We start from the raw sequence: 13,864 nt of genomic DNA, 5'->3' as shown, positions 1-13,864 counted from the left end.
TATTATTTATTTATTATTTGTTTTTTTTAATTTTTTTTATTTAATAGTTAAAAAAGTGATTGTTAGTAAAATTATATATTTTTTTAATTTTTTTAATAGTTAAGGATGTTAAAAAAATATTTAAAAAAAAATAATAAAAAAATAAAACATTTGAAATAAATTATGAATAATAAATAGATAATAATAATAAATAATAATCCTATCCCTACCTGTAGAAATACGTAGTTCGGAAAGGTTTGGGTGAGTAATAGGGACAAAATGAGATGAGGGCAAGAATTTCTGAGTGGCGTTCTATGTCACGTGGCCGGTGCATCTTTGTTCATGCTGTCCACCACTCGTTTGGCCCTTTTACTTTTATTTTAGATGAGTGAGAGATCTAAGAAACCGCCAGCGGACTTTGCAAGGTAACAAGCTCTATTTAGAAATGAAATGAGATGAAATGAGATTAAAATTAAAAAGTTATATAAAATATTATTAGAATATATTTTTTAATATTATTTTTATTTTAAAATTTAAAAAAGTTAAATTATTTATTTTATTTTATGTAAAGATTTGATAAAATTATAATGATAAAGTAAAATAAAATGAGATGAAATATTTCTTAAAAATAAACAAGGTCTAAAAGTTAAAAAAATAAATAAATAAATTTTTGCTATTTACTTATCAATGGTTGAAGACCATAGTCTAGACCGATCAAACATTTCAGTATTATTAAAAAGAAAATTCAGATATTTTTGTTAATCTGCACGAGATATAAAAAGAGTGTTTACTGTTTAGTACGAACACACGGTCAGTTTCTTTCCTCGGCAGCTCTCTCTCTCTCTCTCCCCTCCGCCCCGAATTATTTTATGCTTCTCAAAACATCAACACAAAAATAAAACCGGTCTGGTTTTTGAGTTTCCGTTTAAGCTTATGACTCAACCCTTAAAATGCGCCTCCACCCAACCCTTCGAGTGTCTTTTTTTTTTTTTTTTTTGCAATGACCCAATGTTCCATTTCCTCAGCTTAGTGGTTTCGTAAACTTTTGGTGGGCTTTTCTAGATGGATTTTGGGTGGGTGGGTTTTGATGGATTAATGGGTTCAGACAGTGGTTTTTCTTCTCTTGCGTCAGATCCTGAGACAAAGCAGAAGTGGCACGGAGCTGGATTGCTCAAGCAGCAGAGATCTGGTAACTCTGAAGATGACTTGAGAAGCTCAAAGCTGGCCAAGACTGATGACTTCTCTGCCTCCAAGGCGATGCTACTTCAGCAGAAAAACGCTTTATTGAGATCTAGTTGCACTCTCTTCTCTGATGGTCTGCAACAACAGCAAATGCTAAGCTTCTCTTCTCCCAAATCAGAAGTTCTTGTGGCGGAAAAGAACTCTCAGAATGCCCAGGCATTATCTGCTTACACTAGAAATACAGGTAGATATATTATGCAGTTTTAAGGTTGTATTTAATCATGTGGTGTCCGGGACATCCTTTGGGGAACTGAAAGTTAAATCAATTGTGAATATCGTTTGGAGAGTTAATGGGGAAGTAACTACTTGCATGGATCTGTTGATTTATGTTAGACTGTCGGGTTGCAAGCTTTGGACAGATTGTGTTTAGCTAAAAACCTATGGTCGTTATGTGTTATATGGGTTTTGATTACCCTGTACCGGTGGAGGGTCTTTTCGAGGAAATCTCCTAGTGGTCTTTGTTTTTAGTCTTGTCAAGAAAAAAGAGTGCAACTTTATTTTCTCTTAAAATTCATGTCTTCCTGCTTCAGGGAGATGTGTTTTCCTAATATTCCCACGCAGTAGACTTGGGCACAAAAGAAGTAAATATAAGTGAGCCGGGATAGAAAGAGCCATATCAGCAAGAAAAACCCCATTTTTTTTCGATTGGTCTTTCCCCTTCTTTTTTGGTTTTTCTCATCTTTGTTAGTACTATAACTTTCTTTTTTCGAATTATCAAAGACAAGAAATTCATTATTGTTGCAGCCACCTTAAAATAATGCAGTCAAGAAATAATTTTGTGTTCCCTGTCGCACCCCTTTCCACCCCCCTTTTTTTTTTCTGCTTTCTTTTCTTGTATCATGGAGACAAAACTTTTTCTTTGCATCTTAGTATGAAACGCCTTGATATTTTGGCTTTCTTGACCTTCATACTTCCTTTCTACCACTTATCTGATCTTTTCTGGTTTTCTTTTTCAGGCTATAGCTCCGGGAGCTTGGATGGTTCAAGCGTGCATGGTTTTTTAGCTGGAGCCCGAGGGCCATTCACTCCATCTCAATGGATGGAGCTAGAACACCAGGCGTTGATCTACAAATACATAACGGCAAATATGCCTGTACCATCTAACCTGCTCATCCCAATTAGAAAATCCCTTGATTCTGTTGGGTTCTCTACTTTTCCAGGGGGGCTTCTGAGACCCAGTACATGTAAGTTTTTTCCCTGTTCCTTTTAGCAGCTAAATAAAGCGAGATTTTGTACATTCTCCAGATTTGCATGCGCCTTAGTGTAATTTTCAATTGGCGTTTGATAATGAAAGTTGCTGAACATGGCCCCTCCTCTCTCTCGGATTTAATTAATTTAGCACTGTTCTCACTGTTCAAAATTTCTGCTTTTTAGTTGTAAATTAATTATCAGACGTATTGGTAGTGGCTTCTCCATCTTCATTTTTAAATTTAAAGAATGTCTTTAAATTCATCTATATTGGCTCATGCATCTCTAAATTTTTGCATAGTTATCAATAGTGGCTATTCATTTTTCAAATATTATTTTACTATTTTTTTCTCTCCTATCCATTAAAATTAACTTTGTAGAATTTATATTAAGATGATTTTGATACATAAAATTTGTATTAAGTTGATAATACAAAGTGGATGTTAATTGTAAAATATATAAAAAATAATAATTTTAGGAAACAAATAAAAAATAAAAAAATAATAATATTTTATTATTATTTGGTTTAAAAATGCATAAATTAATGTGAGAGTTTTTTTTCATATGCAAAATCATTTTTTAAATTTTAGATATGGAGATGCATGACTGCCAATGCACAGAAACATCTGCAAATATCTGTGTTAAAGTTCTCGTCACTGTTCTCTTCCTTGATTTTGGATGCTTTTTGCCTTTTGCATGCATCAAGTGGGATGGGGTTCTTTCCATCTGGGATTCTCGAACAACACTGACCCTGAGCCCGGAAGGTGTCGTAGAACTGATGGGAAGAAATGGCGGTGCTCACGAGATGCGGTAGTCGATCAAAAATATTGTGAGCGGCACATGAACAGGGGCCGCCATCGTTCAAGAAAGCCTGTGGAAGGTCAAACTGGCCATGCCATCACCGGGACTACCTCCTCCACCAGCAGTACTAACTCAAAGCTGATGCCTATTGCTTCATCCACATCAGCATCGGCGGTGGTGGTGCCCAGTAGTGGTGGCGGTGGCACGTCCAACAGCCTTGCCACTGCCAATCAACCACTAAAGCACTTGCCGCACGATGCATCTAATCCTTCCGCGGCCACCACCAACAGGTGAATATATAATGATTGGCTCAAGTATCCGTTCTTTCTTATTGAGCAGGGCTGATTTATATTTGCTCGAACTTTATTAGTTATAGCACTATTCCGGCATTTAATTTCTACCCGATGTTGTAGTTCTTTTGGGAGTCCAATGTCAATGATGGTTTGGTAATTTCTGTCGTAGGATGTTCGTCAACAAAGACAATATGGGTGAAAGAATGCAAGATCAACCGGGCCTCTCCATGCTATCTCCGGCCTCCATTGACCAGAAACCGAAAGAAAGCTCGTTCACGATTCAGAAACAGAAAATGACATACGAGCAACCCTCTAGAAATGTGTTTGGGCTAGTCACTTCTGATTCCCTCCTCAATCCTTCTCATAGAAGCTCCAGTCTAATGAACTGTTCATCGCAGGAGGTCAGTGACAGAGGAGCTGAATCACAACAATCTCTTCGTCATTTCATTGATGACTGGCCCAAAGCCCAGGCGGATCGTTCGGCCATTTCTTGGCCTGAGATGGGCATGCGATCAGACAGGACCCAGCTATCAATTTCAATCCCCTTGGCTTCCTCAGACTTGATCTCGTCCACTTGTTCTCCAGCCAATGAGAAACTCACACTTGCTCCACTCAGACTGTCAATGCCCGAATTAGACCCGATAAAGATGGGTTTGGGAGTGGGTAGTAGCGGTGTCCTCAATGAACCAAACCAAAGGCAAGCAAACTGGATTCCTATCTCATGGGAAACTTCCATGGGAGGTCCTCTTGGAGAAGTCGTGCATCATGGTAGTAATAGCAGTGCAACGGACTGCAAGAACTCATCTGCGCTGAACCTTATGACTGCGGGCTGGGACAATAGCCCTCCAGTAGGATCATCTCCAACTGGGGTCCTACAAAAGACAGCTTTTGGGTCTCTTTCTAACAGCAGTGCTGGGAGCAGCCCGAGAGCCGAGAATCACAAGACAGTACTAGAAGGGGCTGGTGGCCAGTGTAATGACCCCCTTGGCTCTCAACTCCTGTGAAATATTCCTCGTCCTTGCCTGCCTTGTAGACTTGACCTTTTCCAACTCAGAAACTGCAAGTAGTTTTAACTGTAATGAGAAACAGATTATGTTAATCTTTATAAATTCATAACCTGTCTTCTTTTTTGGCTCACGATTTGGGTTTGTTTGTGTTACATGAGAATTTGATTTGTTGATCACATCTTATGTTTGGTAACACTATATTTACCGATCCTGGTGCTTTGATAGAGGTGAGTATGAAAATTTCTACGAGTAGAAGGTACTTAGAGTAGAAGGTATTTAAATGCATCCTAATGACGTGTTTTGCACACCAAACTCCGGGCTCGATCACCTGCAACACAAGGAAAGTGGGGGGGTTTGGGGTTGATAAACATCTTGCCTAAATCAGTAATCTATTCCTTAAGAGAATTCTCGAATCTATGAGAACATGGAGAGTAATTTTGACTTCGTATTAGGCATTTATGCTGCTTGGTGAGGGCCTCTTTGTACATTGCGTTAGAAGTGCCCGTCTTTCATGTGGGGTGCCTTCACACCATCATCATTGTTGTGGTGTGGCCTTCTCCGATCACATCCTTGTAGCAGGTTGGTGAGTGCGGCTATCTTCCACGTGCTTTGTTAGATATAGGGATAGTGTTACGCACACTGTCAGGGACAGGGCGTTGCACTGCGATCCCTGCCTGTATTTTGTGTTAATACATAAGGGCGGTGTGGCCCTATCATTACGTGCGTGTGCAAGGCACTGTTAGAAATGTCAGTGCCCTATCACCCCATATCTACTTCCCTCTCATGTGGGCTGTGGGCCTCTTTCTCCTTCCTCTAGTTAGGGGCCCGACTATACTTTGGTCACTGGCCCCCTTTTGGTAAGCCGGGCCCAACTCGGTACAAGTTGAAAACATCATTCCACAACCAATGGCAGATCCTAATTTCTACAGGGTTGCATTGGTTTGACTAGCAGTTTCTACCCAAAAGGAGGCCATTAATTAGTGAATGAGTTTCGAACTTTTAATTCCACAATTTTACTTGTCATATCAACCAACAAAAGTGTTGTAAGTTAATTCAGAACATAATCAAGCCCTTAGATAGTTAGAAACAAATGTATAGTATTGATTTGGTGAACTAATGGCCGATGAATATTCACACGATTAGTCTTTTCTTATATCTAATAAAAAAATAGAGGAAATGGGTGGCATTTGATTGGAATGAAAAGGGAACCGACCTTCATTTTATCTTTGTTTTGTGGCTCTTTGCCTTATGGAACTCCACGGTTTCAGCGAAGTAAACAACTTTACCATCAACATTCAAGAGGAATGATGTTTTTCTTTGCCCTACATTTTGTTATCTTCACCTATATTTTCTATGTAACACATTTTAAGTAAATGTCATTATGCAACTATTTCAAATGTGTTAGATCAATATGTGATTTAAGGCTGATAAGATCTAGAATGAATAATGATATTTCTTGAAAGCAAACGAAGATAGCCCTTTTATAAAACCCGTTGGTCTCTCTTGACACCCCATCTCATCCATACCATAATCAACTAACCTCCCATCTTCCATCTCCTCCTTTGTCCTCTCATTTTTCTTGTCTAAACCTTTTTTCTTCACCCAAAATTTTGAAAATAGCCCTGAAATTTATTCATAATTCCATGTATATAGAAATTCCTCTCCCCTCCCCCCCAAAAAAAAAATTATAATTTCCTTATTTCCATATACTTTCTAAAATTTTGTAAAACTTCAATATACATAGAAATCTCTCTTTCTAATTTTTTTCCTATAGCCCCTAGATTTTGTATAATTTCTATATATTATCTATTTTCAAGGATGTGGTCACACTAAAATTAAATTAAAACTAAGATTAGGAGAAATAATAAACTATTAACATTGACCCTAAAGTTTTTTATTATACAATATTAAGTTTCTTAACATAAAATCTAAAGTGAAAATACAAGAAAAACTATTTAAGATTAATGATTTATATGAAAAGTAGTGGAGATGATTTTTCCTCTAAACTTCATTGAGTAAGAAAAAGTTTATTTAATATTTCAATTGTAGTATTATATACTTAACGTGACAGCAAAATAGATAGATTTTACATGAAATTTGATAAACTAGCTTAAATATTAGAATGAAAGATGACATTCTAAAAGATCACTTGATAGTTTATATGAAAAAAAAATTCTAAATATTTCATATTTACAAAAATAATGATGGATGAATATTATTTTATGAAATATTGTCGTGAAAAATTTGAAACAGGCATCAAGTTGTGTTTTTAAAATTTTATTTCTATGTTATTTGGAAAATTATTGAGATTTAATTTTATATATGCTTTATATTTTTGTAATATTTTTTCATTTTACATAAAAAATTTGTGCGATAGAAAAGTTGGCCCTCCTAAGAAAAATTGTTGGTTCTATATTATTCACAATTGAAATATTTAATTTCCTAGAGATTTCAAACTTTCAAGTTACAATTTTCTTAAATGAAATATATTTTTCATAAACGGACACTAAATATTTTCAGTCATATTTACCTGTTATGTTGTCCTTTAAGTTAGTTAAACCATATGTCTGAATTTATAAAAGTTAAATTGAAAGGTACGCATTAGTAATAAACCATGACTGAAAACTTGCAGATAGGATATTAAATAAATTTATAACAGCTGAATCGAGTTTAAGCAGATTTGACTCGTTTAATAAACCTCCAAATCCAATGGAAGGTAAAAGGAAAGGGAAATGCGAGCTCTGAAAAGCGGATCGCTGAAAGGAAAGCATGCAGAAAACAAAGACGAAAGGAAGGCCATTGCCAACTCTTGTAGCTATCAGACTCGGAGAGTGCGGTTCCAAAGTTCAAATTTTAAATCCACAATAATTGACGCTCCAAGTAGCCTTTGATAGTTGTCTTCTGACACTTGTCCTTCAAAGTCAACGGCTAGAAATTGGGCCTACCCAGCAATTATGCAATATGGAGAGTATAATTTTAATAATTTAAGTTAGTATGGCATTTTTGTCTGCTATAAATAAGCCCATTACTTTTTGATGGGGCAATAGAAATAAGAGACTAGAACTCAATAGATTCTTTGGAAACAAATGGGCAAACCTAAAGGAGGAGATTTGGGATATAGAAACTTTGAGGAGTTTAATTGGCCCTTCTTGCAAAGCAATGGTGGAGAGTCATTCAACAACTATCGTTCTTAGCAATTCGAGTTCTTAAAGCAAAATATTTTTACAGATCGGAATTTTTACACACAAAGGTTGGTAGTAATGCTTCTTATTTGTGAATGAGTTTTATGGAGGCAAGATTAGTCCTACAAGAGGGTATAATTTGAAGAATTGGCAATGATGAATCAATCAATGTTTTGAATACTGTACCGGAAGCCGTACCGGTCAAGACACTAGAACGAAATATTTTGGTACCGGTACCGTTTCGGGATGGTCGATATATGAATAAATTATATATAAATACATATATATAAATTATAAATAGCCTAGTCTGAATTTGAGGTCAAACAATAAGCTTGTAATTTGAAAAAATGAAAAAAAAAATTGAAAGCCGAAATATCAGCCAGTACCGGCCGAAATTTAGACCGAAACAACCGGTTCCTGCCGGTACGAAAGATATAGGATACTTGTATCGGCTCAGCGGCCGGTACGGAAAATTTCGGCCGTACCAGCTGGTACGGTACGAAATTCAAAACACTGGAATCAATGCATATATTGACAGACAAGTGGCTTTCTCGACCCTCTACTTACAAAGTACAATCTCCTCAACATGAGTTTTCAGTTGGGAGGAAAGTGTCTGATCTCATTGACAAGCAAGCATGAAATATGGCTATTTTGAGAGAGGTTTTTGTTGAAGAGGAAGTGAATTTGATTAGTAGGATCCTGGTCAGTGTGAATAATATCCAAGACAAGTTAATCTAGAGGTGCACTACTGAAGAAAGATTTCAAAAGCAATCATATCAAAGTGTGCAGAAGAGTGCTTTTTGGAAAAACATATGGAAGCTAATGGTTCCAAAGGCTACACTTATGTTAATGTGGAGAGCTTGCCATGAATCTTTACCTACAAATCAGAATTTAGTTAAAAGGAAAATCATTGAGTCTCTTATGTGCCCAATCTGTAAACTTGAACTAGAATATGTGACACATGCTCTTTGGTCATGTATTTCTACCCAAGATGTGTGGGGAGCAAGCTTAAAGTGTTTACAGAAAGTCAAGGTAGTGGAGATCCCTTTTGGGAAATTAGTAATGGACATCTCTTTAGTGGTGTGTGCATCTGATCTAGCAGTCTTTGCAGAAACTATATATTGGTTGTGGAAAAGAAGAAACAACTATGTTTTTTAGGGTAAGTTTATGGATCCAAACTCAATTGTGCAGTCTGCTACACAAAAAGTAATCAATTCCCAAGCTGCAAACCTAAAACCAGTGGGAGAAGGGTTGACAACAAGTCAAGATCTTCCTAAGTGGACTGCTCCTCCTTCACAAGTTTATAAGGCCAATTGGGATGCTTATGTGGACCAAGTAAATTGTAGAATTGGTATTGGGGTCATCATTCGAGATTGAACTGGTCATGGGGTTGCCACTCTCAGATCTTAGAAGAAACTTTTCCTAAATCCAACCATGACAGAGGTAGTAGGGGCACTTAAAGCAATAATTCTTTTCCAACAACTACACTTATCCATAATCATACTTGAGGGAGATGGCAAGACAGTGATTGATGATATTAACAGTAACTCAGATAAATGGACTTCAATAGGAATGATCATTCAGGATATCAGAATAAGCTTGGCATGATGCAACAGTGGTCGGTTAAGCACATCTTAAGAAATTTCAATAATGTGGCTCATTTATTAGTTAAGAATGCACTTAAAAGTCTCATTGGAGAGCACTATATTGGAGGGTATTCCTCCTTGTATCCAAGCTCTTATGCTTTAAGATGAATAAGAACTGTTATTCTTCTTTTTTTTTTAAAAAAAAAGAAAAAGTTACTATGTCTTTAACTTTGGAAGATATGAGAAATATGATAGTTTGTTGTTGGAATTTCATTTATCATCTTTTCAGTTCCAAAACAATTCAATTTTAGCACGAGATTTTCAGCTATAATCTACAATCAAGTTATGGGTAATTTAACTCACATATTGGCCAAACATTCTTTAACCCGCACAACTTATCTCATTCAATATTCATAACAAACTAAAAATTAGTAGTGACAATATATGATACAATTCGTGAATTTGATTTGAAGATGGAATAAACATGGTTGACTTTAATATATATAAACTTGAGTCAAAACATATTAACATAATAAGATAAGATTAATAAACGAGTCAACCCGGTATTAATATGAATAAATTCTATTTACAAATTTTATATATATTTAATTTTATATGCCTTATTGTAGTGTTAGAATATAATATTAATATTAGTATTTGACTACTTGACATATTAAACGCTAAACTTATTTTTATTAGGAAAATACTATTCCCACATAAATCTTTTACCGAAAATTGTTACCGAATTGCATTTTATTTTTTTAATTTTTTTACTTAATGATTAAAAAAGTATTTTTAAATGAATTTATGAGGATACTGTGGCTATAGCAGGTTCTTTTTTTTATTTTATTAATATGTGATTTTATTTTATAAAAATATTATTTTATTTTATATATTATTAGTTTGATATTTATAAAAAAGACATGTTGAAACGAATTAAATTGACCAATGTTTGGATTAAAGCAATAAAAGTTAATTATTAAACAGTATAAATAGCTTGTGTTGTATCACCAATTATTTATACGAATCGTGTTAAGATTTTATGGTCTAACCTATTTAATTAAACGAATCATATTTGAATGACCCATATAATCTGATATTCACGAGTTAGACAAAAACAAAATCTAGGATCATAGACACAAATGAAAAATAATACTATGTCTCATAATTTATACTACTCATTTTATCTTTTGACGTGACACTAAGATTTTAATCTTTTTTTAAATATTTTTGCATACTATTTTATTTTAAATATATATTTTAGTTTTTTTAAAAATCACACAGCACTTTACCACGTCAAAGAGTGCCACATTACCATGTCAAAGAGTGACATATAGAGTGCCATATTAACTAGTCAAAGAGGCAAAATAAGTAGCAGTAACATTGTCCAACATGAATTGCAACCCATGCAAAATGGCAAAATGCACAAGTTCAGATTTCATTGAAATACGTTACTGAATAGTGGATCATCGAGTATTAGAATATAAGTAATGTTACATATCACGTTAAACGCTGCACAATCATTTTAAAAGAGTATAATTTATTAATAAATAATTAATTTTTGTATGAGATTCTCGAATTTATTTATATTTTTAAAAAAATTATAATTTAGGAGCGTTGACAATCAACTGCAAAGAAAGTATTTAGGAGCTAGGACTGAGATCAGTGATAAAGCATTAAAAATAAGGAAACGTCAAGTTAAAAAAATAAAAAATAAAGAAATCTAAGTAATATAGAGGTGTGCGTAACCCAAACTTCAAAAAATTATTTGGTGAAATCAGGGCTTTAAACACTACCCAGGTCCCAGACGGATCAAGAAGTTGGATGAGTAAAAAGCAATAATAGAAAACTGCCCTGCGATCAAAGGCATCTCCAGTAAACTGTTCAACAAGAACACCAAAACAGGGAGAAAAACTACTAAGAATCATGAAGAAACTATAACGAAACTAATTCACAAAATTCTGTAATGAAGATAATGAAAATAAAATGGGTGGCGCTCATATTCTATGGGTGTAAACGTGTCTGTCATGCCACGGCAATGGCATTCAGAACGAGGAATTTTTATAATCATCGCAACCAACACCATGATTTTGCATATGCGAGAGAAAAAAAGAATTGAAATTTAATAGATCGCCTGGAGATTTTCATAGATATTTTGCCGTCGGAACCTGTAACTGGGAGTGGAAGCTCTGCGTGGAACGCATCTAGGTAATTCAGCTGAGATAACTCGTTTATTTATAAGAGAAGGAAACAGAGCCAGATTTCGAAACCCTAGCCGCGACCACACACCTCACATGGGGCTGGGCTTTTTAAGCTCAAAGCTTGACCCGATTTGAATATGAATTTTCGGGCCTGGGCCACTGTGAGTTATTTATGTTGGTGGGCTTAGGTTGAAAAACAGAATGTAGCCTTTTTTTTTGCTTTTTTTTTAGGAGAATATAGCAATTGACTATATGTGTGTTTATTAAAAAATATACTTAAAATAAAAGGGTGTCAAAAATATAAAAAGAGGAAAATTAAAATTTTGGGTTCCATCTATCATTTTTGTGTTTATATTTGTTTAAAAAAGCATGCAGTATCATATGATAGTGCCACGTCAAAAGACCACGAGAGTCATCGGAGCGATAAATTTAATATGATTAAGTAGCATTATTATATATATATATATGTAAAAAAAAAAATAGAGACTATAATGAAGCAAAGTAGTGCATAGGTGGATTCTTGCCACTTTAGAAAATACACAATGACGTGTTAGGTAAGCTAATGGGAACGCAACTTGAAAGTAAAGATACAAGAGTCTCGTTTATTTTTACAAATTATCTCATATCATCTCGTTTTATCTTATATAATCATTATAATTTTTTCAAACTCTCACATAAAATATAATAAATAATTCAATTTTTTTAAATTTTAAAATAAAAATAATATTAACAAATGATATTCTAACAATATTTTATTCAACTTTCATCTCATCTGATCATCTTTGTAAACAAACAAGGCCAAAGTCTTTTTCGCGGATTCATGTGCACTTGTGTTTGCACTATTGGAAATGAGAGATTCCTTATGATTTTATGACGAGGTAGTAGAGGAGGCTATAACAATGTTTTGAATATCGTATCGGACGTCGTATTGGTCAATGTACTGGAACGAAATATTTCGGTACTGGTATCGTTTCGGGATAGCGTTTCGGGATAGTCGATATATAAATAAATTATATATATAAATTATATTCTAAAATAATAGTCTATATATAAATAAATTATATATAAATACATATATATATAAATTATAAATAGTCTAGTCTGAATTGGGGGTTAAAAAATAAGGTTGTAGTTTGAAAAAACGAAAAAAAAAAGAGGCCGAAATATCGGCTGGTACAGGCCGAAATTGATGCACTGGCTATTTGGGCCGGTACGAAACGGGTATAGTACCTGTATCGGCCGGACAGCCGGTACGAAAAATATCTATCGTACCGGCCAGTACGGTACGAAATCCAAAACACTGGGCTATAAACAATTGGCTTGCCAATTTGTGTTCGAATTCATGGTGTTCGGGACTTGGTAGACATGCAGTCGTAGAGTCCAACAACAACGAGGGCAGCCAAGGCTTTTATGGTTATTGGATCAGTGGTTAGATATTTTTTGGTCCAACTGTGGAGAAGTTTTCCTTTTGAATAACAACAAAGAGTAGCTATCATGCCCCTTTCGAATAATTCTTCTTGCAGTCCACAAATGTGAACTGCTTTGCAGGCCTAAATGATGAAACATAACGTTTCATCAAGAGAAAAATGATTATGTGCCTATGAAATCTCTTCCTCGATGAGACATATCCCGTCACCCTTTCGTCGTCACAGTCGTCATAGCCATCGCCTACACAACAGCCCATCAGCATTGACATCACCGTCTCCTTCCTCAAGAGAGGACCCTCTTCGTCGAGTACCCAATCAGCCCAAGTTGCAATTCCGGTTGGCTTCAATTAGAGTACCTAGGTTGCAATTCCATCCCCTTCCTCAAGCACCTAATTGCCTTCAAATTCTCTTATCTTCTATTTTCAACAGCTTTGTTTCATTTGTTGGGTTATGATATTTGCAATTCTCTTCGTTTTTTCATTTGTTGTTTCAAATTTGGTATTCATTCTACTTGTTTGTAAAAATTTGTGAATGGGTTTTAATTCACTCAGATAATTGGTGAATTTGCCGGTTGGGCAATTTGCAAAGTTGATGGATTGCTATGTTGTTGGAAGTGCTGGAAGTAAAGAAAATGTGAGTTATATCTATTTGGCAGCTTGCCTAACTCTTAGTTTAACCCCAATCCGTCCTTTATGAAATGGCTGATTTCTTCAATTCTTTTCATAAAACAACTCAATTTTACATACTATGGCTGTGTTTGAGTATACTCAATCTCATATTTCCCTGTCTTATGATTTGGTTTCTTTGAAAATTCAGAGCCAACAAGAGGACTCTTAGAACAACAACATTTTCTTTTGCTTGAATCTTACTTCTTCATAGTCGATCTGATTTCTTTTTTTTTTTTTTTTTTTTTTTTTTTTTTTAAGATTCTATAATTCTTAGTAGTGATTGATAAATT

The 13,864-nt window shown here is 34.9% G+C and overlaps 1 protein-coding gene and 1 non-coding gene across 3 annotated transcripts; one reads left to right on the top strand and one right to left on the bottom strand.

Moving 5' to 3' along the window:
* Positions 1-792: 792 nt before the first annotated feature.
* Positions 793-4,640, top strand: LOC121262885 (growth-regulating factor 6-like). Of its 2 annotated transcripts, XM_041165562.1 has the most exons (5): positions 793-1,405; positions 2,178-2,405; positions 3,116-3,500; positions 3,673-3,823; positions 3,902-4,640. In XM_041165562.1, the coding sequence occupies exons 1-5, from the start codon at positions 1,042-1,044 to the stop codon at positions 4,505-4,507; spliced, it is 1,734 nt and encodes a 577-aa protein (XP_041021496.1). In that variant the 5' UTR covers positions 793-1,041; the 3' UTR covers positions 4,508-4,640. The 2 variants fall into 2 exon arrangements, with proteins under 2 accessions (XP_041021496.1, XP_041021495.1); XM_041165561.1 differs by having other exon boundaries at positions 3,673-4,640.
* A 6,630-nt stretch (positions 4,641-11,270) lies between these two features.
* LOC121263893 lies at positions 11,271-11,358 on the bottom strand. Its single transcript, XR_005940379.1, has one exon. It is a non-coding gene; the product is annotated as a small nucleolar RNA snoR8a (small nucleolar RNA).
* Between the last annotated feature and the right edge of the window lie 2,506 nt (positions 11,359-13,864).

This window comes from Juglans microcarpa x Juglans regia, chromosome 4S (genome assembly GCF_004785595.1).
Source record: "Juglans microcarpa x Juglans regia isolate MS1-56 chromosome 4S, Jm3101_v1.0, whole genome shotgun sequence".
Lineage (NCBI taxonomy): Eukaryota > Viridiplantae > Streptophyta > Magnoliopsida > Fagales > Juglandaceae > Juglans > Juglans microcarpa x Juglans regia.
Note: the sequence above shows the minus strand (reverse complement) of the source record. Positions and strands in the feature narration are given on the sequence as shown.

Coding starts and splice junctions, on each gene's coding strand:
- LOC121262885 (XM_041165561.1), top strand. CDS start 1,042: ATGGATTTTGGGTGGGTGGGTTTTGATGGATTAATGGGTTCAGACAGT. Junction 1,406..2,177: donor TGCTTACACTAGAAATACAG/GTAGATATATTA, acceptor TTTCTTTTTCAG/GCTATAGCTCCGGGAGCTTG. Junction 3,501..3,672: donor TCCGCGGCCACCACCAACAG/GTGAATATATAA, acceptor TTTCTGTCGTAG/GATGTTCGTCAACAAAGACA.